General features: G+C 40.5%; 1 protein-coding gene across 1 annotated transcript in view; it reads right to left on the bottom strand.

Annotated features, from left to right (window-relative positions):
• Positions 1-15,222, bottom strand: part of zfhx3b (zinc finger homeobox 3b) — a 104,728-nt gene extending 89,506 nt beyond the window's left edge. The window contains exons 1-3 of the mRNA XM_047362496.1: positions 13,183-15,222; positions 12,464-13,043; positions 8,770-9,263 (exon numbers count right to left, since the gene is read on the bottom strand). Coding sequence (XP_047218452.1) covers positions 8,770-9,263; positions 12,464-13,043; positions 13,183-15,222 — 3,114 coding nt within the window. The remainder of the gene's footprint in view (positions 1-8,769; positions 9,264-12,463; positions 13,044-13,182) is intronic.
• Positions 15,223-27,469: the final 12,247 nt, after the last annotated feature.

Raw genomic sequence — 27,469 nt, forward strand, 5'->3', positions numbered from 1 at the left:
AAGGAATAATGAGAAAACAAGGTGAGAAACAATCTCTTCCAGACTGCCTAATAAAAACCGCGTGACACCCTGGCCTGCACCGCTTAATTACAAAAGGATGAAATCTGTTCTTCTCCATCTGGAAGAAACATTGTCTGCATATCACTGAGAGATTTCCAATTCCCAGCACTGGACTGCAGCACACAGCAATTAGGCAAAACATGGATGGACAGCCAGAGCAAGGTAATTCAGGAAGAGATGGCTATTCAGTATTTAAATGAGAGCAAAAGTCAGAGGCTACAAGATTTTAAATAAAAACTCTTGACTCTGACACCTTTTTTCAGGGGTCAGTCTTTGGTCGTGTTGACTTGGAGGCAAAAACTACATTCTTTAGTATTTTACATCATCATCTGCTCACACAAGCTGCAGCACTCATTGGTGAAAAATGCAGATTTTAAGTCCATTAGCTACAGAAACTTTGTGACTGGAAGTTGAGCGAGAAAAGTTAAAGGGAGTCACACAAGCAGGGGAATATATCTATCCATATGTAAGATTTATCCCTCCCATGACTCTACCCAAAATGCCAAAACCAGAGAGAATGGGTCCCAATGTACTCATTCCTGCAGCCAGGACTTCCTCTTCTCTTCATATGTCGCTTTAACCGAACCTTCCTTTATGTCCAGCTCCACTGAACACAGTCCTCAGAACTGAGTAGTTTTGTGGCCCTGACCATTCTGAGGCCATTAATCTGGTGGCTAAGCCACTGATATATTGATGGCATGGAGCCGACAAGCTTGTCTGCCTCACTTTCTCCATCCCTGCAGCTTAGGAGTTAACTAGATTCAGAGGAACTTCCACCTGGCCTCATCAAGGGAGCATTTACCTGCCAATTGCTCGTCTTAGTATCTAAAGAGCAGTAGGCAGGTTCTGTCAGATGACAGGAGCTTCAGTCGTCCTGTGACAACTAAACAATAAGATCCTTTACATGTTTCTGAGTTTAAATTAACGTGCATCAGACAGGCTCTCTACACATTTTTGCTTTTCAGAGTCAATTTGCAGAATAAATATATTTGTACAGTTGTCTGTTCTTATTAAATTTCTGATCCAAATACTAAATGAGGCAGAAATAGTCTTAACTTCAAAATGATTAGTTCTCAGACTTGTACTCAGTTTTTCACTATGAGCTCTATTTTTATAATGCTTGTGAGTTGAACTTACCAAGTCAGCTTTTATTATTTGAAGTTATCTTAAAATAATAGATAATGTATTCCAAAAATGGAAAAGAAAAGGCTTTGTCTGGCATCTAAACAACACTGAATATAGGAACCACAATTTTAATCTAAGAAAACCTTAATTTTCTAGATCTCCCTTGGGAAAGAGATTTTCTATCTCAGTGGGATATTACTGGGTTAAATTAAGGTCAAACACAACAAATATAAAAAAAGTTTAAAAACCCGTGAAAACATTTTTGCGTGCTTTGCTTTCTTTTTTTCTACATGTATACAGTCTGAAAACAGACAGTTTAGGACTGTGTAGAAACACAGTGTGGGAATGAGGACCTATTAATAACAACAACAGAGAAAAAATGTTAATTAACAGTTTATTTTATCTTGAACTTATTCTTTAAATTATAACTTATTTTACTGCAGTTTGTAAACAAATCTGTAATCGCAACTAAAACTGAAGAGGCTGCTAAATGCATGGAAACCCACTTGTTGAAGAGAACATGGACACCATCTTCCAGGGACCTCATCTGCGGGGATTTTGTGGAAGTTTTAACAACAGGAGACCATGACTGATACGCCATGTCGGTAACATCATCCTTACAGGACAGAATCAGGTAAAGCTATTGTACAAGATTTGATATAGAGAGCATCCAGTAGGGGCAGGAAGAAGTTTCTCCAAGATGCAATTTTCCCCTCAATAAAGCTCACAACTCCTAAAGGGAAGAACTTAATTTTGTGTACTGTCATAAGAACACTACTGCATAGACAGCGTTGTGCATCATCTTGTTGGATAAAAGACCTGTTGATTTAATACAAAAAATCTTTAGGATAAAAATGTTTAACTGTTCCCTTCAACATGCAGACTAATGTTTTTTTGTTTTTTTTCCCGTGTCCTGTCTTAGCATTTCAGGCATACCATACAGAGAAGCTGGCTGCCTACATGTTCCAGGGCAGTTTTGCTAAAATAATATTTAAAGACAAAATCCTAATTGCGGAATGAGCAAGATAAGGAGGGCACATTACCATTCCCAACTGGTGAGTTAGCCCTTTGGAGGTCAAGAGGTAGGAATACCCACAAAAGCCCTGCGTAGCCCCTGTAGCCTACAGCCGGCCAACACATGCCCATAGGCCACCCAACAAGAGCCCACAACTCTGGATGAGGCGCGAGCACCCACAGAACCACCCCACCAAGGATAGGCCGCGCCTGGCGGTCCCCCGATGGCACTATTAGAGACGCCCATGCCATCTCCACAACTTCAGTTCACTAAGCAGACCAATGTTTCTAAGAACCAAAAGCAGCACTGCATGGAGTCATCATTTTCTAAACGTACAAAATCCCTGTTTGATGCTCTGAAAGAAGAGACAAACATATTCTGCTGCATATGGGATTGCCGTCACAGCAGTCAGTCTGCTGTGAGGAGCTAAACGCTGCTGTAATCAGGTGCATCCGTACTGCTCAGATCAGAGGATGGTGACAATGATCAGAAGTTTTTAATCCTAGACACATCAGACTACTCATCTGTCTTTTTTCAATGTGACATGTTTTCCATGGCAAAATATTTTTTGTTACACCTCTGCATGCTGACACTTTGATTTGCTGTAACAGCTGTGACGATATGGAACAAAGACATATTTACTGAGGGAAATAATTAGTTTTCTAGCATGGACGAATTAGGGGAACATACTTTGTTTCTATAATGTTTCTTTTTTTTATTCTTAAACACCAATCACCCCTTGCTGCTGATCAAACTCAAATAGCAGGATCACCTGGAGCACAGTGCCTTGGCACCCTTCCCAATAGGAAAAAAGAAAACAAATCATTAAGAAATGTCAACTATTATGGCTGTAGATAATAACTGCTAAAATTATGGTAGCTTCATGGTCAAAAGCATAATTTTTCTGTATAAACATATTTCTGTGCATCTTATTTGTTTGTATTCACCATTGATGTGTTAGTCTCAGGAATATCCTACAATGGGCCTTTGTGTGTACAATTAACGCAACCAGCAACAACAGCTGTGTTACGGGTCAAACCCTGACCCCTTCCTTGGCCTTCCTGAGGGGTGGGAGCTTAAAAGGTTGTAAAAAGATCCAGCACCTCACCAAACACAAAGCCCTACCAGCCCTCCTTTACTTTTTACTCTTGCCAAAACACCCTAAATTTTAAGGTATATGCCAGTCCCTCCTTGTTACAGACTAACACTGGTTTAGGTAGGATACTGGAGTTCAAATCCCTGCAGGCAACTACTAACACCCAGCACATGGTATCCCTGGTTATGGGCCATAAAGGTAAATATTGTTTTTTTGCGGGCATATCATGTTCACAAATCTGTATTTAATATGAGCTATTACAACAATACATTTCATGATTCCTGTGACATTTTAGATTGTTTATGAGCATGTGCCTGTCTGTCTCGTTGTGTGCATTCACACGCTTGTGCATGTGAAAGGAGAGAATGGTCTGTCTCCCAGGATGTGCAGCTCACGCTTTATTAGAGCAGTAGTACCAGTAAATCAGAGCTCAGCTCTTCCTGGAACTGCTACAACCTTTCCCACTGAGCACTATTACTGAACAATCATAGGCTAGCCATGATAATTAGCAAAGTATCTATCCGTCGAACCCTCCTGTAAACCACCCCCCCCCCCCCCCCCCCCCCCCCCCCCCACCCCCGTTTCTACTCTTTCTTCTTTCTGTCTCTTTTTGAACCCATCATCTTACTAGAAATCTGAGTGATTAAGACAAGGTTCTCATGGGAGATCACTTTGAGGACATTTCACATTATCTGTCACAATTTTTCCTTCGATATTTGACAGAGTAAAATCTACTTCAGGTCTACAGGTGCATCTCAGTAAATATCACTGAAAGCTGATTTATTTCATTAAGTCAATCCAAAAAGTTAAACTGTTTTATGATATGGATTATACAACAAGACTAAAATATTTCAGGCATGCACATTATTTATGTTCATTTTGATGATTATGTCCTCAAGAACAACCCAACATTCTATTTCTCAGAATAATATTATTACACAAGACAAATAAAAACTGTTACCAACACAGAAATTTGGCCAACTAAATTTCTAAATTTCGGTGGTCTTTTGAAAGAATTACTGTGTCAGCACAGAGTGGCATGAAGCAAGGAAACCAGGTGTTGCTTAAAAAGTGGTCCTCAGCTTGTTTATACTTTTGCCTCTGGTATCTTTCATCGTCTTCTTGACTATAGTTTATATATTTTCAAGGGGATTTAAGTCAGGCCAGTTTTCTGGCAAATCAAGCATGGTGATACTTCACCTTATTTTATACAGGTAAGTTTACTGAGTGACACATCTTAGATTAAAAGCAGCTACCTTTGGCAGTGTCCTGCTGGATAAATGAAATTAGCATCTCCAAAAAACGTGTCAACAAAGGGAAGAATGAAGTGCTCTAAAATACCTTGATAAATGGCTGCACTGACTTTGTACATGGGGTCACTGTGGACCAACACCAGCAGAAAATATGGCTCTCCAAACCCTACTGACTGTGGAAAATTCACAATGGACCTCAAGCAAATTGGATTTTCTGCCTCTCCCCTCTTTTTCAAAATTTTATTTGCCAGGTGAGATTGAAATTAGACTTTCATTTAAAACTTTGGACAACTGAGCAATAATCAGGTAATTTTACTCCCAAGCCTAGGTATGATAGGTTTAACATATCTGGTTCGGCAATAGGCTTTGTATTACAATCCTTTCAAGGCTGTCGTTATCCTTGTTTCTTTTGCACCTTTGTCTGAAACCTTTTTTCCTTCCACTCAACTGTTAATATACTTGGATTATATTCTCTGTTCTCATTGCACCACCACAGAGAAAACTGTAAATAGAAAAGTGTTTGAGGAAAGCTAAAAACGTCAGCCTACCAGACAGGTCATAACAGCTAAAATAATATTGATGTGTCAGATTTAAATTTTGAATTATGATGAGCTAATCTCATCAACTGAGCCCTTGTTTGAGTGAATTAAGCTTGGAATACAACAATAAACTCAGTGTTTTGTTTTTTTTTTCAAACTTCATATAACAGTAATTGAAAGGAGTTTGGAGTCAATCCCATCACTCATGATCATTAAAATGCAAAGTAATCAACGATCTCATTCCACAGTCTGCTGAGAAGGATAATCAAGGAAACACTTAATGCATGTAAAAACTAATCCCTTCATTTACGTCAAATCCTTCATTCCTCGATTATCAGTTATCGGGATGATTTGCTCTCTGCAGAAGATTGACAAATTATTTTTGGTTTTACTTGCTTCATTTTAATCAAAATAGGAGATAAAGTAATTGCAGGTAACTCCTAAATTGTTAGCTCTGTTGATGGACAGAATATTGGATGAAAAGTGATGCCTTTTGAGGGGATAAACAATGGATTTGAACGAGCGTATATGGCAAACAAGGAAGAAGAAAATATTTTACAGTTAGGTGTGCTCAATAGAGCAGGACCAGGCTATAGAAAGGGATGTCAGGACTTTCTCAGTTTAAGATTCCACGTTTGATAGTGAAGGCACTTTCTCCCAATCTTTCCGTAACCAACTGGCATCTGGAGTGGATTTTGTGCTAGCAGACACCAAGGAACATGATTACATTCGGCTAACTGTGCTCTAAACTGATTATGCATGTGCCAAGCTAATGGACTACATTTGCAAGAGGAAAAATAACATCCAATCAATCTCAATTACTGCCGATTGCACTGGCCCCCGAGACAGGGAAGGTAGCCAGCAAACCCCACATCCCCCCATGTGTCTCCCCTTTCCCCCAACCCTCCAATGCAAGCGGAGGCCTAAAGCTAGGCCTGGTTAGGCCCTGCCCTCTGCATCTAGTCAGAGCACCCATGTTCTGGAGATAGATTAGACAGTCGCTTCCACACAATATCATAAAAAATGATTGCTTCACAGGTAAAATATTATGTACATTTCCAGCTGCAATGCAGATTTAATCAGGATCAATGTCACAGTTAACCTACATGTATATGTATTTTTAGAGTTGTGCAAACCTATGATGATAAGCTGAGGTTATCTGCACAGCAAAAATAAAATGGGTTTGAATTCAGGAGTGACAATCTTAGACTGATTACCATCATGCTCTCATCAGAACCACTAAATCCCCCATGATTCTTTGTAAAATAAGTAGGTGAAAGAACGCTTCAGATCACACAATCCAGTGGGCAGAGCACATTTCTCATAAAGGGTGTATTTCAATTGAGCCACAGTTTAGAAAGCAGACAGCATCAGCCCCAACTGTGCGGTGGTCCAGTGGTCAGGATAAGTTGCTGGATCATTCTGAGGCCTCCTAAAACATTCAAATACATGGGGGGTGGGGGGGGGGGGTATTTTTAGAAAGCCTAATATGGCCCACATACCACAGACTCTGAAATTATCCCATCTAACTTAGCTCTCAGTTTAAACCTTCCTTTTTAATTCCAGTAATTACAGGCTCCAATTTATATGGAGCTGCACACACAAAGGCCCTGTTTAATGCAAACCAGTCTGATTTGGATGAAGTGTCCCGAACATGTCCCACATCTTACAGCCTGTTTATGCTGAGTTGATGATTTATTTTGTCCCAGTTTGGACTTTCTCTTTTTTTCTTATCCATGCATATACCAAGAGGCATTTGCAGCCATTTGTAGGCAAGGCAGATTTTTGCCTGTCAGTATCTCAACCATGACTGTAAATCTAAAGAAGTCAGAAAACGGTGCAACTGAGAAACCAATGTGACAACCATGTATTTGTCACATTGGTAAGTCATAAACTACTGTAATGACTCTTTTTTTTGACTTGTGCTCATCTTTGTTTCTAAGTTGTGTAGGGGATGAGGCAGAGCTTACAAGGACTAAAATTTTTTCTGGTTTATGGAGCAGGTGATGTCTGGACAAACACACACAGTCTTAGTTGGAAAACCAGTTGGTTTTAAGAAATATGGAGCCATCTTAAGAAGCTTAAGTCATAAAAAATGCCTGGATGTGTTGTACATATTTAATCCTCCAAAGCTTGAACTCTAGCGTGACATATATATTTTCTCTCCTTAAAAGCTTGCATGAAGAAATGCGTGAAAAAAGAAAACCCTATCAGTTTTGATTTTTAGAGTCATGCAAAAAATACAGCACAACGACAGTAAGCTGTACTATATTCTACAAGAACAATATTTGTCTCTGCAAAAGTGTGAAGATGAGAGATAACATGCCCGAGTCTGTTTACTTGTATTAAAGATCACAAACTCGTTGTAATTTTGGTCCTGAAGTTCAAAATAGCACATAATCCCAATTTTCCAGAAATACAAAAAAGAAATAAATCTTTTAACAAACCTTGTTTTTGCTACCAATAAATGACAAACCAAAACCCTCCCTGGTCCACTGTAACAGATGCAGTCGAAGCACTCCATTTCACCTGCCTTTTAAACAAAACCAAAAATTGATTACCCTATTTTTAATTTTGTTTCAGTACAAAAACACTTTAGGGAAGAAAACATGTGTGTCATTCCCGTGCGTCCGAGAGATCATTTGTCATACCACTGGGTTTTCAAATAGATGGGATTTTTAAGAGGTTTAAAATGATTTCAGCTCAGTTTGTTTGTGTAATTAAAACCCCATGCTTGAGGCCGCAAGCATGCCTTGCTTGCCCTCATCTTCCACCACCACATGCGCACAGGAATGCAGTAATTTAAATAAATTCCTGTCCACTATTAGAAACTCAAATGGGTAATGGCGATAAGGAACCTCCCAAAAACAGTAGAAAGATGGTGATTTTCCTGTATGTCGCTTGCATTTACACCACATATGTGTTGCCAGTGTTTGTGTCTTGTGCGTATGTGCAACCATGCCAGTTTGGGTTAAGCACAGACTGGCCAAAGCCGCAGACACACAGGATAGGTACCTAAGTGGAATCAGGCCTGTTAGATTTATGGCCATTTGTTCGGAGAGTGTTCATCCACTGGCTATTATGGAATGATTAGAGGAGAAGGTGAAGCTCCAAGTCCAGCAAAAATCAATACGGCTGTCGAGAACAATTCAGCCCTTCCCGCTCAAAGCAGTATTAGCACCAAACCTCTGTCTCCTAACACTTCTTCATTCGTCTACCAAGTGATTTAGTCCTAAGCTTCCAAGCCAGCTTGTCCTGCTATGTTCGTCTCAGGGCAGTAGCGTGCCCAGTTTCAGTATGACAGCTACACAACAAAGTTGTTATTCATGCCTCTAGAGAACAGCTGGCAGTGATGTTGGCAACACAAGAACATTTATTAAGTCTTGCCCAGGCAGATGGAGTTAGTATGGATATTATTTGCATAAGCATTTTACCCTTGGTGCAAAACTCTATAATGTTGTAGAATTTTTCAAAGAAGACAATTAACAACCCTATGTGTGACAGAATCATCATATTTCTCCCAGTCATGTTTAAACTTAAACCAATGTTTTGCAGGACACTAGATTAACAATATGGCAAAATTATTAATTTAGCTGAAAAGTATTCATTCAGCTGATAAACTTAAAAGCAGAGTCAAGGCTGAGTGGTGGGGGTGATAAAAACAACTAAAGGACCACTAACCTTGTACAGTTTGAGGCTTGCCTCATGCCGGGAATTGACAGTGTGCATCCTCAGCTTCTCCAGGCTGTTGGTGTAGTAGTCACAGGCATTACACTTCAGGTGCACTGGATTGCCTATGGCCACACACTTCAGGCGCCATTCATTGCCTTTGCCCCCTTCCTTGATGTGGGCCACGAGCTGGTATTTTTGCACGTGCTTGTCTGTTTTGCAGTGCAGCTGGAAGTTGGCCTTGAGCTGAGTGGTGTAGTGGCACAACTTGCATTGATGAGAGTCTCCCACCACAGCACGCCACTCCTCCTCTGGCAGGCTCCGTTCAGCTCCCATATGCATGCCAAGCACATCCAAGTTGTCAGTGGTGAAACGATTGCACACAGCACACTGAAAGAGCTTGAGGGAGGGATCTGTGGTCTGTGATAGACTTTCTCCAAGGGTCATCAGTTCCTCAGACACCAGCTGCCCACCACCAAGACGCACATCCATTGGGATTTCCCCACCTACAAGAAAAAACAAAAAGAAGCAAGGAAGATGTAGACAGCTTATTAAATTGATTGCTAGTATACATTTAATAATAGATTAGATACTGTTTAAACCAGATGTTTACAAAAACTGTATAAAAAAGCAAATAACCCTTTTTTTATCACTATATGAGATTATGCTATATGATTTGAATTAAATATTTTGTGTATCCTTCCAAAAGCTTCCCACAATTGTTTACTTGAATATTGGCCCATTCCTCATGACAGTACTGGTAAGGTTTGTCAGCCACCTTGCTTACACACACCATTTTACCTCTGCCCTCAAATGTTCTGTAGAATTGAAATCATGACGTTATAATGGCGCTTCAAAACATTAACTTTGCTGTCCCTTGCCACTTTTGTAACTAGTTTGGCGGTATGATTCTGGTCATTGTTCATTTGGAAGACCCATTTCTGCCCAGGTTTTCACTTCCGGGTTCATGTCCAAAGATGTTGCTCCATTGTACCTATATAACTTTCCTCATGATGTCATGTATTTTGTCAAGTGCGCTAGTCCCTCCTGCTTCCCCAAAACAATCATGCTGCCACCCATGAGCTTCACAGTAGCGATGGTACTCAAAGGCTTGCAAGGCTGCTCCTTTTTTTCCAAAAGTAAAACGATTCTATTTCCTATTCTATTTTTCTATTTAGGTGTTAGTCCCTAAGTTCATTTACAAACTAATTTGTCATTTTATGTTATTTTTTGAATGATGATTTCTTCTTTGCTCAGGGGCCGTTCAACAAATGTCAGTACAGGACTAGTTTCAACATAGATAACGACACTCACTTACCAAATTCAGTCAGCATCTCCACATGGTCTCTTGTTCTTGTTTTGGAGTTAATAATAGCACCAAAGGACAATAGTCTCTGAGACACACAACATGCCTCCTTCCCCGATGGTCTGATGGCTGGATATTTCCCCACTGCTTATGCTTGCATGTAATTGTTTGAACAGAAGAACGTCCCACTTTCAAGCATCTGGGATGAAGCTGAGTTGTTGAGGTCTAAAGTTCTCTTCCTTATATATATTTGCTAATTTATTTTAATTTTCTAGTGATGTGACACAAAGAAGCAGATGTCCTAAAATAATCCATCAGAGGTTTACAAAAGCACGACCTCATCACCTGGGCTTTCCCGAATAGTTTAAAGGCATAGTTATTTTATTGTTTGTGAACTTCTGACATTGAGCATAGTAATAAAACATCCTCTAAAAAAACAATGTCATTATTCTGGTATATAGCCAATCCAAATAATTTGGTAATAACAACTGACCTAAAAAAGAAAACCTGTGTATTTTTACACCCTGAATGTAAACACCTAGTGTTGACTGTTTAATTAAATGTTACAATTATCATTTATCTTAACAGATTAAATCTCTTTAGACTACATGCATATATGCCCTGCCACGAAATAATATACTCAGTTAGTGAAGACTAATTTTAAAAAGGAATATCAAAAATGAGGTAAGAGGTTTCCCTTTTGCCTTCACTTTCTGTTGTTTAATCTTTCACTGCCCAGACTGAGCATGCAGGCCTGTCCTGGCCAGGCTTTACACTAAATTAATACCAGCAGGTCCTTTTCATGTATTGCTGCGGGAGGCAGGCTGTTCTTGGACTTTTTTTCTTTACCTGGGCTTTTATAGCAACGAGAGAGAAACCTCAGAGAAGTCTGAAACCTCTAGCATTGCTGCTTATGCTCACTAACAGATACACCGACATGCAGACACACTATGCTAGTACTGTTCTGCATCTCATGCCTCCCATTCCTCTGTGACTTCATGCCTCATACCTATATGGATTCATTAATTTACTATAGATAAGGATCCTGCATCACAGGGAATTTAGTTGTAGGTCATTAGTTCAAGGCACTGATGTAAAGCTTTGCATCTGTTTTCACACATTACATTAATATTAAACAACACAGCTGGAAGAAATACACAGTATGTCAGCCAACCAGCATTTATGTTATAACGGGTTTTTACAATCCATAAATTACCTTTTATATTTAAAAACTAGTACATTTAGGTAAAGATCTGGCTGCACTGTATCACTACTTAACTGTGTTGGCTAAATTACAAACTGCCACAAGTCACCACTCTCCCAGGCCTTTCTTCAATTGTGAAGATCATCTTCTTATATCATCATTTCAGTACAGCAAGTAAATCTTGGGACTAAAAATCACCATTACTTTTAGTCTGAAGCTCAACACTAAAACTACTTAGCAGTACAAAAAGAAAGCCAAAGATACTGAAGGTCATCCATTTTGGTCTGAGATAACATTAGACAATATGTTCTCTAATAGGATTTACACAGCCCAGTAGAATGTACTGTTCAAATAATATTAAAATAGGGTAGTTTTCTTCATACATTTATTGGGGAATGTGGTCTAGGATTACAAAAAATAGCTCTTCTGATCTGTTATTTAAAGTAATTTGATCTGCTTGCCCCCCTTCCTCGCTTCTCTATACTATGCCCTGATAGATGCATGCTTACGGTAAGAGACTAACTACTCGGAAATACTTCACACAACCCCACCTCAAATAACCTAAAGATCTATCTAAAAGATGATGGGGAGAAAGAACCAAATTAATGAAACTCTTGTATCATATTGTGTGGAAGAAGGGGTAATGGTCAGTAACCCTGCGGGACCCAGTGGTAGCAGAACACAGACGCTGCAAGAACAGAAAGTAATGGTTTGAAATCCACTGGGAGCAGGCAAAAGTTGGATTAAAAAATGTCCTTTGCTGGGCTCTAGTATGAGATGCTAACTCACCAAGACTGTGAGAAGTGGAATAATCTATTATTCTTGGGGTTTCTTCATCACACAATACACATTTTGCAACAGATCAGCATATTATTATATTATAAAATGGCTGTGTGAACCAAAACGTTTTATGGATAAGGGTAGAAACACAATTTAAGGCTTAAGCAAACTAAATTTACAGTTGTCAGTTCATCATATCAAGCTGAAGAAAACGGGAATATATGGTCCTTTTTACTCCTAATTTTGCCTGTGCTCAATTTCAAATGTTTTCCTGCCATGTTTTTATGTAAAATAAAAGATATGTCTACAATAGATTTAAAATCAGAATTAGAAACATAAAATCCGTTTCAATGTCCTTTAACTGGTGGGTAACTAAGATGATTTTTCAAATAAAAAAAACACAAGAAATTACTCACCAAGTGCAGGGGCCAAGGTAGCCATGCTGGGATCCAGGTGAAAACTTCCCATCAAAAACTGAGCCTCAGGTCCAGCTGGATCAATCTTAAGGCCTGGTGGAAGGCTCATGTTCTGGGTCAGGTAATATTGGTAAAGCTCAGCCTCAGATGGTGAAGGCATGGCTCCTAAGCCAAGTCGGCCATGCTGCATCTGAGTCACATTTTGTTGGAGGAGCATCATGTTGTGCATGTGCTTCTCACTGGTCATGTGGATGCGTAGATTCCGTGCAACGTTGGTCTCATAGTCACACACTTCACACCGCCAAGTAGGTTTGCTCTTCGGCTTAGTTGGCGAGGGGGCTCCACATGGTACAGACATATGAGTGGAGGACTGCGTTGGATGATGGTGAGGAGTGTGATGACTGCTGGCCTGGGTCACTGAGGGCACAGCCACCACTCCACCTGGGTTATGTCCAAAGCCCTGGTCCTGTCCAGAGCCAATAGAGCCTCCATTTTGTAGTGTCTGCATGTTGTTCAGGTGCTTATCCGATTGCATGTGGATGCTTAGGTTGCCCTTTGTGGTAGTGGAGTAATTACACACCTGCAGAACAAAGCATTTTTTCTCTTTAAGTGTAATAATGACATAGTAACATAATTCTTAGATACAATTATATTAAATGAAAACTAAATTTATATGCAACTCTTAAAATGGAGCATAGGCATCTTTACTGGCTACATACCTCACACCGGAAGGGCTTGTATCCACAGGTGTAGCTTTCTCCACGAGCCAGACGAGGATGACTCTGACCGCTGCTGCAATACACACAGGAGCCTCCAGAGTCTGGGTGTTTCTCTTTCATGTGGGCCTCCAATGTCTGCTGGTACTTATAATGCCAATTGCATTTGGGACACTTTAGTGTCTTGCATGAATTGCGTGAATGCATCATGGTCATATGACCCCCCAAGGAGCGCGAGGAACCCAGAATGGTGTCACATTTAGGGCACTCTACTCCACTTCCTCCACTCCCACCTGGGCCATGGTTTTGTGAACACTCACCCATCCCTGTTATGTCACAAGAGCTCCCTGGGAGGGGGTGGGAGTGACCATGAGATGCAGAGTGGAGGTGATGATGATGGTGGTGTATGTGGTGATGATGCAGAAGGGCTCCATTTTCCTCCTCTCCTTCTGCTGAGCAATCATTTGGTTCTGGAGCTGTGGCACTATCTCGATTGGCACTTTCATCAGCAGCAGCATTGGTGGACAGAGGCGAGGAAGAAGTGCCAGCAGTGTCATCCTCGCTCATTCTGACCGCAGCTGCCGCTATTGCCACAGGAACAGTTGCTCCCTGGCAGTTAAAGCTCAGAGGGAGCTCTGATGTTCTCCCCCCACCATCTGCAGCTGAACCCTCTTCCTTGACAGAGGAGGAAATGGAAGCAAGGGCTTTGCTGTTGAGTGTGGAACTGACTGCAGAGGTGCAGGCAGAAGGCTGGAGAGTGCTACTAGGCATTAATAAAGGAGATTTGGAAATGCTTTGGTTTGAGACAGCTGGTTCCCCCACCTCACTCCCACCGCTGCTACTGTTACCACCACAGGCCACTGCAGTACTTTCTGCCTCCACCTCATCTTCCTCTTCCCCTAATAATAGTTCATCATCTTCTTCTGAGCCCCCGAACTGGTTGGATAGCTGCACATTGCTTTCATGTCCCTCAGTTCTCCCATCTTCTCCCTTGCATGCCAACTCTTTCCCCACAGGCTCCTCTATTCTCCCTCCCTGTTTGGGCAGGGCACTGGAGTCTTTGGCAGAGCCTGGAGAAGAGGTAAGAGCGGATGCTTTGGAAATACTTAGTCCACCTAAAGAAAGAACTGGACAAAGTTGAGTTTGTTGCTGCTGTTGTTGCTGAAGGCCAGAGTCATAGTCTTTGTTCAGGAGGGTCTCACTGCCCCCACTGCTATTTCCAGGATCTAGATGGACACCACTAAATGTGCCATAGAAGCTCTGTCCAGAGTTCATAGGGAGCAGCGTAGGTGGCAGAGGAGTGCTCTTATTTTTTGGTTCCAGGAAACTAATGAGGGGTTCCTTGTCCTTCCCAATGCCCTGGATGATGGCAGAGGCATGCTTGTCCCCTAACAACTGCCGTTCATCATCACACAGTGTCATGCGGTGATCATGGACAGCATGAGTGGCAAAGGAACGAGCATAGCCAAAAGACAGCTTGCAGAGAAAACACATGAGAATGGGTTTACCCTTGCCATAAAGGGCTAGCCCATCAAATTTGGAAAAATCCACGTTGTTGGGAACATCTTTGGATACACAGGACTTCTTGGCAGACCCATCGCTGTTCAGGTAATCCTTGTTGCTTTTGTGCCGCACATCAAAGACACGAAAACTGTGCAGGACAGGGCTTAGGCCTGTCATTGTTGAGGTATTGGGAAAACCTTGGTCTGAATTACCAAACCACTTCCCAAAAGACGATGCTATGTGGAAAGTGTTGATGATCTGTGGGTAGACTGAGGACGAAGCCCCAGCAGGTTCTCCCAGTTTCCCCCCACTTGTGACAGAGTTTGTAGGAAGCAGGCCAGGTACCATACCTCCACTACTTTGGATCAATTGACTGAGGCTCTCCACAATGTAGGCTGAGCCATCTGGCTGATAGACTATCTCTCCAGCCAGGTTTTCCACATCACTATTCTCCTCTTCCTCTTCCTCTTCTCCTTCTTCACTCCCACTCTCAGGTGGTCCCTGCTGTTGTGTGGGCTGATGTCGCAAAAGAGTGGGCATCCCTCCACCCCCTGAAGTTATTGGCACCCCAGAGAAGGGCTGAAGACTTGGGAAACAGCTATCTATCTCCATTTCATCAAGGTCCTCAGACTCTTCTTCCTCTCCACAGCTCACTCCCTCCTGCTCGACTTCCTCAAGACCCTCTCCTCTGGAATGGAGGTGGCCTATGGCAGAGCTATCACGCTGGGCCTGGAGTAATGTCTGTTTTGGCTGTGGCTGCTGTGACTGTAGGTCTCTCACCCCGTCATGAGGGGCAATGGAGTTCGGGGGCTGAGAAGAATAAGACCCAGATAGCGACAAGGCATCCAGGGAAGGGACCTGGTTGGTGCAAGTAACCTGTGAGCTTGAGTGATCGTTCCAGGGCTGTGGCGGTTGCTGCTGTTGGGAGGAGCTGAGCCCATCCTCTGTCCCAGAAACCACGGGAGACTCACAGCTGTCCATGCTGATGCCTACATGAGGCATTCATCGCATCCAGGCCTGCAAAGACACATATAAGAGGTTACAGAACTGCAAATACTACACATCTCCACACATTTCATTTTTTACCATGTCAAAGTTAAAATCAAATTTCCATATTTTAAACAAAATTACTGTCTCAATCTGAAAAATCTAACAAAAATATAAAATTAAAATCTATGCATGGAATCCTTAAAAAAGAATATCACAAGCATGGCACATTGAACAAGAGCCAAAACTCTGAGATATAATTGGAAAGAGGACACCCTACTCATTACACTAGATTAGGTACTTAAATACAATACCTAAGACAAGCAATAATAAACTGTCCACGATTCATCTTCCTGCCATATCACAAAAGTACTATCTTTTATCTTCACCTTCCAAACAACACCCTTAATCTTATATTCTGCAAATCCTACATCCGTTTTTAATTAACTTGCAGTGATACTAACTTAATAGATCAAATAGATTCCTTGTGAGATAATTAGACACTGAGAGCCACCCTTCAGCACATCACGCATTTACATAACTCAAACAAAAGGTAAAAATGTGTTGTTTACAAATTCTTTAGCAGTATTACAGAGTTGCACTAAAAGAGAAAAATATTACTTGTGGATTATTTAGGTAGAAATGCATAAACTCACAAGGAATAAAAGGCTGTTTTTTCCTAGGAGCTCAAAATACATAATCTGGGTTGAGACTTTACTGCAGCTGTGTTTAGATCTTGCATCCAATAACCTCTGAGCTTAGCCTGGTTTCAAACACTCCAGCCATCCTCCGCCTCTGAAATAATAAATGGGAGCTGAGCTTTCGGGAGCTGGCCATGCCCCGAGCATCTGAGAGGCCCAACACAGGCTGCAATTTAGAGCACAGAAGAGATAAAATGATAGCGCAAGATACTGCTGAGCTAATAATTTTATTAAAGGGATGCAGCCAACATTGATTAAAGGGGGCAATCGGGCTGAAACCAATAACTCTGCGCTGCCCTTTAACCCACCGGTGCTGAATATTACATGAGCAAATTTTCCTGGCACCAAGCTCACTGCAATGTCCTGGTTGATTAGCAAATTCAGTGCTCTCACTTGATTTATTTACTTATTTACTTAGGGATGCAAATTTCAGCTGTGATCAGAATGGAGTCTACCCCCACAGCCTAACATATTAACCACTTTGAAAGAGGAGAGATTGATAATGTCTGCCTGCCTGTTCATGAACGTCTGGTGAAAAGTACCCCTTGTGCAAAGTATCCCTTCAACCGAAAAATATCTCCTACTACAAAAATAATGTGCAACTATTTTAAAAGATGTGGATTTGTGTTTAGACTTCATTATTAGCAGTAACAGACCAGAAGCCAAACTACATTGAATAATATAAAATAATATTAAAATAACATATTATAAATGAAAGGCAGTAAAAACGTAATTAAATAAAGAAAAACATTTTAACTAAACACATTGTAGTCCCTTTTTTTTTTTTATTTGCACAAATATGTTATAGTAGGATGCACACGCGTTCAGGTTTTTTTTTTAAATGCTGAACAAGCTAAGTCTTAACTTTGAGCTAGTTTGCATATAATTTTATGAGATACTGGAGATGGTAGACTGGCTGGCTTATTAACAAGATTGCTTTATACAACCGGACATGATTTAAAGATGGCTGCCATATTGAGTGAGGGGATACTAGCCCTACTGGTCTATATTTATTATCTGCTCCATTAATAAGAGGCTATGAGCTCAACGGTCATTTCACACAAATGGACAGACGGCTGTGAGAGCGGAAGAAAGAAATAAAAAAATAAAAGCCACTTCAAATACAGTGATTCTTCAAGCTAAAAAGGAGAGAATGAATTGTGCAAAATTAAGTGGAAAAAAGGACAGAACTGAGCATGGTCTGAAAGAAAAGTCTCACAGGAAAAAATTTCCTCTTCAAAGCGTGGAGCATTCATGCTTTGTTTTTTTATCATATATTAACCCATTCCTTTACATTCCAGTTTTTGTTAAGACGGGGAACTTTGTGTATATGCACGACCAACACTTAAAACCGGTGCTCAACAATAACCTGCTTTCGGTCTTGATAAGTGTGAACAAGCTGAGTACAGTGCGGGCTACTGTACCCAGAGTATGTAGCCCTCAGTTCCCATTACAGCTCTAAGATACCATAAGCAATTAGCAGTAGTCAGGGTAACACAATGACTCTTGATCAGAGGTGAAACTCTAAGCTAGCTTGGTGTGTCCACTGCTTACAGAAAACAGGATTGCCCTTTAAAATCAAGATGGTGTAATTCAATAACCTGCAGTGGTTACAGATGAGCAATGGGATTGTCTGGAGTCGGAAAGTCGCAGATGGGGCCAGCTGATATAAAACTGTTTGTCTCTTGGATGTCTGCCTGGCTCAGTGACACCTGTTTAAAGCAGGAAAAGCTTTAATCTCTGGGAGGCACTAAACAAGTACAGGAGACAGACACAGAGACGCAGTTGAAGTACAGGGGAAGTGGAGGAGGCTGGAGTCTCTGAGTGCTGACTATGTTAATAACCACAAATCAAAATGAAGGAGGAGCCTACTGAAGGTGACTACAACCGAGCAGTATTATTGTCAAATATATCATGTCGTATTCAGAAAGAAAACTTTTCTTTTTAAATGGTGGCAGTACAACAAGTGATTAAGCCATGGCCCCCGCTGACTGTGTTGCATTGTAATTCTGAATGTGGGCCTACCAAGTTTACAATAAGCAGACTTTCTGTAGACAAAACAAGTCCTGGCAGACAATATGAGATAATCACAAGGAAGAAAAAGGCTGGATTCCTCAGCTGATCTAAGAGAGAGCGCACCAATGATCAAATTCAGACTGTAGAACTCACCCTCTGCTGCTACCTGCCTTCAAAAGACTCTTTGCCAGAATTACCTTGCTCTCTTCTTCTTGTGAAAAAAGAAACAACTTCCAACTACAAACATTCAATATTTTCAATCAGCTGGTGTTCTTATGAGCAATGTCACAGAGTCTGGATGTACTTTGGTATGAATGCAAAATCACATAAGTGTTAAACTATAGGTCTCACATTTAGTGTTATTTACCATGCGGGGTAAGAATCAAAGACCAAGAAAGAATCTGAATATAAACAACCCTGATCACTTGCTTAGAAGCCTTCTTTCTGCCTCTAGAGGACCCTGCTTTCCAGGTTGTCCTGAGAGAATAAGCTCTGACTGAAACTGCAAAAATTATAGGCAGAACAGGGACCAAAACACTTCCATCCACATATACGTCAGCAATGAGAGACGTCCTCTTTAAAATGGAAAAGACAGAGCTACTTAATATGCCTTAAGGACCACTAACAATACAGCAGATCTGATTCTCAATTGTTCCTTAGTGATGTAGCTTCTCTGTGTATAGTCTCTGAGCCATCACAGATCCAGTCCAGCCACCGCAGGGTAAGGGGCGCTTATTGAAAAATCAATGGTGTGAACGCTAAGCAAGTTACAGGAAGATGTGGGAAGGAAGGATTCTTATTGATAAAGCAGGGGAAGGCTTTTGATGTTGCACCAGGGACATGCTCATTGACGAGGTAACCATTGTAGTCCTCAGGCAGAGAGAAGCCTGGGTTTATCTCTCAGGTTTGTTCCACCTAATCACCAATAAAGGCATGCATTCACTTTAACATTTGCTTAATGAATCCATGCTCCAACACCTCACACTAATAATGAGGAAAATGTAAATTTGTTGCACCAGAATGCAAGATTCCTGACAAATTATTTCATAAAACACAACTCAGTTGAACTTCCTTTAACAGAAAAATCTGATTAAACAGGCAAACTAATGCTGAATGATCCTTTACTGAGAGAATAAGGAAGAAATTCATGTGTAAAAATTGTAAATTCTGAGGTTAAATTTTATAGCAGGATAATATTTTACCAACAAAAGACAAGTCCAAAAGATAAATTTATATTTCCCAGCATTTTTACTGTTACGGTTTCACTTTAAGTGTAAAAAAAGTATTATAAACTATTATAATTATGTTAGGTATGAGGAGTTCTTGTTCTCTTTTTCTCCAAAACCGCAATTGTGACAAGTGCTCGTCTACACATTGTTGTTAATTGTGTTCTGTAAATGTTCAGCCTTCTCTTCCACTAATGCAGACATAAGGATGCTCCAACTACAGGAGGTAAAAAGTCACCTCAGGTCGATGGCACTCAGCCTGTAAACAGGGCTTCCCGTAAAATCAATGATGTTCAGTGGGAGCTATCAGTCTCTGAAACAGAAATAGCTAACGCTGTGTCGAGTCTGAGGCATGGAGGAACAGTCATGTGTGTTTACAGCAGAGCATGCATAAGCTGGTGGCTTCTCCCTGGCACGTCTGGGAGAATTTCTCAAGTACAGCTGAACCTAAGCATATAGTCCACTGTCATACGTGTTGGTAGTTTGCCTTAAACAAAATGTAAAGTGCAGCAAAAATAGTTAATGCTGATATTGGTCTAAGTAGACTTAAATATGCTCCAACATCTCTCAATTTGTGTGATAATTTCAAACTAAAAGTATCTGTGAAACAATAAAAAAAATGTTTTTTGTAGTATTAATTGCCTCGTTTGTCAGTGGACCTAAAGTAGAACCTTAAAATTATTGTCACCCTTTACACAACTCTTTCCCATTATGTAAATCCATACAATGCTGCAAACTGGAAAATGCTACATAAGAAACAAAAGCAGTGAAATCACAGATGCACAAGGTGGTTTTTTTCAGTGATAGTGACAATGAGTGAGTCAATCTTCTAAAACCCTGCAGAAAAGACTGATACTGCATCAGAGTTTGTCTGGTTTCCAAAGGTGTGATGGAAACAACATGCTGGTGTAAATAGTAGTAGTTAATTAGCTATGGGTTAATTACTGGGCTCTGCAGAGGTGGTGAAAGACCTGGTGGGGTGGCAAAGCAAAGAGAGAAGCTGTGAACACACAGCAGGAAGCTCCAAGTCTTCCACCAATTAGCAAACAGGGAGGAGGGGGGGTGCAGTGTTCTGGTGCACTTCAAGAACAAATGTGAAAACCCCTCAAAAGGGAAAATAAATCAAAAAGACCAGGCAAAAGGCACATGCTCCAAGATAATTCTTATTACTACCTAGGGAAACATGTCAATAAATCATAGCACAATTTTCCATTTCTTAACATTTACGTATCTGAAAAAACACAAAAACCTACCAGGAAATTCTGCAATTGCAACCAAAGCCACATCTCACCACTTTTCATTCTAAAAGATTGCACCGTTATTTTTCTGCGATGTCTCATGTAGTTTGCTTAGAAAGCCTCGTAATTTATAAGCGCGTAAATTATGCTTGAAATTATGATATCGATGTAAAATCAGAGAAGGACTATTGGGCACAAACTAATGTTCACCCCCAGGCAACCCTGTACACAGTGCACTGGTTGATATCCACACACAGCAGGATGTCTGTAAAATTGCAAGATAGAGTGGGAGAGATTTTCAAATACTCATCAGATTGGTTAGATATACATCCTCCATTTCGGCTCAATTTTAGACCAACAGACATGGATGTTGAATGATTTGAAACGGTTTGACATGGAGCTTCTCATCCTTTAGCGTGGACCTCTGACTTTCACACAGAGTTAAATCCAGCAGAGCTAAGAGGAAAGTCATACTCTGCGGCCATTCTTTAGAATCCTTCTGAATTTAGAAAAGCAAAAAAATGTCTAAAAAAGTCATGTGTACAATTCTGTGTGTCTGCAAATTAAAAGGAAGGAAAGATGTAAGATTAGATTAAAGTATAAAGCTAGACAGAAAGCTGGGAAGCTAAAGATACATGTCCAGTGAAAGGTCAGGGACAAGGGGAAACTGTGCTGATCAAATTTTTGGAGCCCCATTTCTACTAATTATCAGATCTGCCCCTATTTATAACTGCGGGAAGCAGAGGTTCTCTCCAGAGAGGATGGATGTGAAATCTGCAAACTGCAGTGCTTTCAGGGGCCTCTGTTTGCACTCAGTTGATTTAATTTTTTATTTTTTGTAATTGAAACAAAGTAAGTGTTGGGAATGTGGCTATAAAGCCAGAACATTGTGCACATAAGCAGTAAGGCTGATCATGGTCAAATAATCTTTCATATTTTCAGAGGTCGAAAACACGTTTGAGTCACTGTTAAAAACTAAATGATAAGAACAACCGATGCTATACAAACACATACAAAAGCACATACACACTGTTCTGCAGCGCATTAGCTTAGTCGAGACAACCACAAACACAGTTGTTAAGATGATCAATACCATTGAAATATTAAACCTTAAGAAGCCACAATATTGATTTAGAGCCGAGTGATAAAATGGTTTATTATCACAATTGTAAGGCTTTATGTCAATGTTTTGGAGGGGCTTTCAAGCTGCCCATCCTCAGTGGCTTCATCTGAATCCCAACACCAAACATACATTACCTCTACATCCATTGTGGATATCTGAAACATGTTAGCATACAGAGTCCCAAACAACAAAAAGGGGAGAGGAGGGACTCCTCTAACCCACTACTATCAAACTAGGATGTATCTAAGCCTTCTGAAAATGTTACTAAAGAATCTCAAGCAGTCCTTTACATTAAATTAGCACATACAGATAGAGAGGACACAGGCTAGAGGATCATGCCATGACTGATAGAATGGGGACATGGATAGCATGTCTACAATGCTCAATGTTACCATGTAATCTGGAAAACAAATATCTTAGTAATGACCCTGGCCTCCACCTGGGAAAACACAGGCTTCACAGGCACCTGGAATTAGGCAAATATCCATTCCAGAGTTTTTTTTTTTTTTTAAAGGGACAGAAACAAAAATACAATGCTTTTCTAGGACAAAAACACATGAAGTGATCTTGTATGTTAGGACATTTTCTGTGAGAATTCAATATATGATCAAAATAAAAACACAAATATTGTATAATAAAAACATCTGCATTTAGCCTAAATGTTCTGCAATGTGTGCTAAGCAGGCACGCTATACAGGACTATGAGGAGTGAGTTAGATCAGACAGAAACTCAGAGAGTTAGGGGCAGTGTTCGGTTAAGTGTGTAAACCCGAGTAGGGTGATAAGATCACTTTTAGAAGGCATGTGAAGGCCAAATGACCAGGAAACCTGAGCAATGTGGGTGAAAGCAGTCTGGTTCGAGAGCTGCGAGGAGGGAAGTCATGCAGTGTTATGTGTGGACAATGGAAACTCACTATCTCTTTTATGCACCTCTTACTGAGGAGCAGCGCAGACCCATCCACATGAACTTGTGTGGGCATTTACCATATCATGTGAGTGAGCACATATCCAGACACACACAGAAATGACACACATGCACATAAAGCATGGATTAGTGTCCCAGTGAAACCATTCCGTGGAAATAACTTTGCAGCAGAAAAACATGAAAGCCTAATTCTAGAGTAGGATATCCTGGATAAATAATTAGAGGGCTGCTTTGAAGACCTTGTTCAGTTGAACCGTTCACTCTTCACTTCACATTTGCTAAAGTCATTAATGACAAAGACTTAGAAAGGAAAAGCAAAACTCTTTCTGCTACACAGATTATTTTTTGTAATATCAAGGCTGGTCCAAATTCCCCTCTGCCTAGAAGAGGCCCTTATCCTGGGAAAGAACTGCTCCTGTTTCAAACAATAAACCTTGGTGGGAACTGTTTGCCTATGCCTCCTTCCTCTGCTCAACTTAAAAATGTCCATCCTACAAATGATTACTTATCTTATGTTTATAAGAGGAAAATTGCGACTGCAAATAGATAAAATACATTGGAAAAAATATGACAATCAATGTGGATATTGACAGTGCCTGGTAAAAGTATTTATATTCATTATGCTTCTTTACATTTTGTTGCATAGCACAGCAAAAACCTTTATGACTTTCTGTGGGTTTTTATCAACACACCATCACCAAGAGGAGTTAATTTTCAAGTCTTGTCACAAGTTCTCAACTGGGTTTAGGTTCCCACTTTCACATTCTAACGCCTTGAGCTAATTCTTTGTAGCTCTAGCTTTATGTTTAAAGTTGTTCTAATGCTAGAAGGAGGACCACAGAATCAAGTCTGTTGCTGCCTCTAACAGATGTTCTTGCAGAACTCTATTTATAGCTCCATCCATCATCCCACTAACTCTGACCAGTTTGTCTGTTTATAGCATGATGATACCTCTATTGTGTTTCATTGAGGAGATGGTAGGCTCAGGGGGATCTGAGGTGTTAGTTTTCCACCACACATAACATTCATATACCTTTCTTTTAACAGTGGCGTAAACCAGTCCCCTTATTTGTTCAGTTGATCTCACTGTAATTTATCTAGGGGTATCAGGGCAAAAGTGGGTAAAAACAACTGCACTCCACACTTTTCAGATGTTTATGTGTAGAAAGGTTTGAAAAATTCACTTCCATGTCAAAATTATCCATACTTTGTACTGTACATAAGTAATTTTATTTTATTTTATTCTATTATTACTACTTGTTTTTGCACATCCACTTTGTTATTTGATTGCACATTTTTTCATAACTGTCTGCACCCTACTTGTGTGTTACTAAGAGATACTGTAACAGTTAATTTCTCCATTGTGAGATCAATAAAGTCTATTTTACCTCATCTTATACCTCTGTTTTGTAAGCCCAATTAAATACCATAAAGTGTGAGTACAACATGACAAAATGTGGAAAAATTCTAAATTCATTTATGCAAGAAACATTCAACTCTGGCAAAAAGATGACAAAAGACACCCACTTATCATACAAATCTGTTGTTGTGTCACACAGGCATTTATTTTCTGAGTGAGTCCTCTAATTAGGCCAATGTATTGTTACCTATACTCAAAATAATATGGTTAACACGAAGCTGTTGCAAAAGTAAGGAACAAATTTGCACACAATAATTTAACTGTAACAAACTGTGCTCTCTTTCAGACTCTAACCTTGAAAACTGGCTCAGAGTTTATCTGCTCTTTCTTTCTAGGTGAAACAACTAAAGGAGCTACATCCATCAACATTTACTTTTCCTTCCCATAGAAAGTACTCCTGGATCAGTGTGTCTGTATTCTTTTTGTGTCTCTGCTCTGTTCTCTCAAACCCCCAGTTGGTCGTGGCAGATGGCCGCTCACACTGAGCCTGGTTCTGCTGGAGGTTTCTTCCTGTTAAAAGGGAGTTTTTCCTCTCCACTGTCGCTACATGCATGCTCAGTATGAGGGATTGCTGCAAAGTCAACGCCAGTGACTGTCGACTGTCTCTACATGCTCATCCAGGAGGAGTGAATGCTGCAAGTCATTGACTGGATGCAATCTGCTGGGTTTCCTTAGATAGAAAAACTTTTTATACAATTTTAATAAAAAGCTAACTCCGACTGCACTGTTCAATGGTTAGGATTAATTGGAATGTATGTACCTGACTGTTGTGAAGTGTCTTGAAACAACATGTGTTGTGAATTGGCGCTATATAAATAAACTGAATTGAATTGAATTGAATTTGATCCTTATAGGTGAGGCTAAATATCGTCTATTATTTTACAGAGGAAAAAAAGACTAGTTTACATGCTAGAAACATGCCTAATCTTCATACCAGGGGTTTGTAAACACTCGCTCATTAATCAGCTTTTGATACAATCGTCATCCTAAAAAGAGGACAGGGCTCGCCTCATAGTTAGAATTCCAAGGCAAACTTTGGAAGGTAAAGCAAATTCTTCCTGAGGAACTGTCAACAGAGGAAATAGGAAGGAAAACAAAGGAAAAAGAACTTGTTAAGTGTATAACAAGGTGGCCTGGAGGGCAATGCTGAAAGACACCTCAGCACCTAACTCTGAAGTGTGCAAGAAATGTCACAAAGCATTTCTGTGGCAAAGCTGAGCACTGACAAAGCAGACCACAGACCGCACAGACACCTTCGTGTAAAGAGAAGCACTGCTGCTTTTGGGAATAAACAGGAAAAGTTGACTAAAAGACTACACTTTTTACATTATTACTCATAATATGTGCTCAAATGCACAAAATATGAGGCATGAGGAGATCTGAAGCTGTTGTCATCAGATTCCACAACAGAAAAAAGTAACTTATAATTAAAATGTAGGTGAAGACAGTTTCTGCATTTCTAGCAAACTGTGTCTCCCTTTACCACTACGAGATGTTTAAATCTGTGGTACAAGTAGACATGAAGTTGTGGTGAGGATGGACCTCTGTGACAGGCAGTGCAGATGGAGAAAAGGAGCCTAAACCATCCCACAGTATAACAAAATGACTTTTTAGCATCTGACAAGGGCTCCCAAGAAACCACTGGTCGTACTAAACTTTGGTAGAAAGGTTTTCTACACTCAAACATAAACACAAAAACTAAAAAACAACAGTTAAGTATCTCTGTAAAGGGAGAGGCAGCACACTGACAAATGAGAGTCCGAAAAAATCAGAAGGGGATATTTTGAGAGTTGTGGAGTGTGTTAATAAGTTTCTTTCCTTCCTCCCCTCTCCCAGCTGGTCCTAAGTGTTGTGACAGTGGTGTGGAGCTATATTTGAGAAAGACCAGCCTGCTGTCCCCCATCTCTGCTGCACACACACTGCAGCCCTTGTTCATTTGCTGTAATGAAATGGCCACATGCCTTCTCTCATCCTAGAGTTGCTTACATGCTGTAGCACCTGGCAGACATAAATCAGTCCTACCGAGCTGTATTTGGGAAGTGAGGCATTAAGCATGACATAGGCTGTCAAAGTTCACATCGCACAGACCGCAACATCTAGTTGAACCGCTCTGAATAAGACCCGAGACCAGGGAGCAGGCCTACCATCAGCCTCTTATCTTGTGCCTCACAGCTCTGCATGACATGGCTGCCACATCTGGGCTCCAGCTGGGAAGCCTGCTGAACAAACCATAGCCAAACTAAGGCTAGGCTGCAGATTATAGCAGCACTAGTATTCCATGGTTCTTATGGCAAAACTCAATTTTTTTGGGATCAAAACAATCACTTTTTAAATGAATATTGTTTCCTGGCATATAGCTGTGAGTTTTCTTATCAGTAAGCTGTAAGGGGGTTGTGGGTATTATTGCAGTATTTTCAAGAGGTGTAGGTTCTATTTCTGAGCAGGGAGATAAAAGCATCTGAGGGTCTGAGTGTTGTGTCTATGCAGTCTGTGTGTGTATGTGAATGGAATTTCAGTCACGTGAGCATGGGGTCTGAGGGTCAATTGCTGCAAGAGAACCCACACATTCCTCAGAGGACAGGCACACATCTTTTTGCGCCTGGGCACTGAAGTTTGCATCAACTTAAATGCATGCGTGAGCAAATCAAACTAGCAAAAACCTCCCTTTTCAACCACTGAACTTCATCAACATACTCTGCAGAATGAGATTATTGGCACAAGAAAGAAAAATTGTTTTAGAATTTAGTTTTGGTTGTTGGCTTTGCAAATGCTTTTTTATGCCAGGTGCAAAAGGTACAGTTTAAAAAAATAAAATACTGAGACAAGACTGAACTGAGGGATGGTACAAATGACTAAGTTCAAACAAACCTATGGTAATATTATTCTGACCACAACCAGCAGTATTATTGTTTACACTGTTGAGTTATTAGCCTGAGATTCGTAGTGCTTCAGCCAGCAACAGAGGCTTTCTCAAAAAAGCCCAAGCAAGTATGTTAACGCACAACATTAGTACATAGATTCAGCCCACACTGCTGTCCGTTGCAAAGACTAACAGTTAAAATGGTAAGGGATATGTGTGATACAGTGAATCCAAGAAAGTAAGTCCAAGCACTGATCATTTCTGATTAAAAAGGCTGAATGTAGAGTTCAA

Source organism: Girardinichthys multiradiatus, chromosome 4 (assembly GCF_021462225.1).
Source record: "Girardinichthys multiradiatus isolate DD_20200921_A chromosome 4, DD_fGirMul_XY1, whole genome shotgun sequence".
Classification (NCBI taxonomy): domain Eukaryota; kingdom Metazoa; phylum Chordata; class Actinopteri; order Cyprinodontiformes; family Goodeidae; genus Girardinichthys; species Girardinichthys multiradiatus.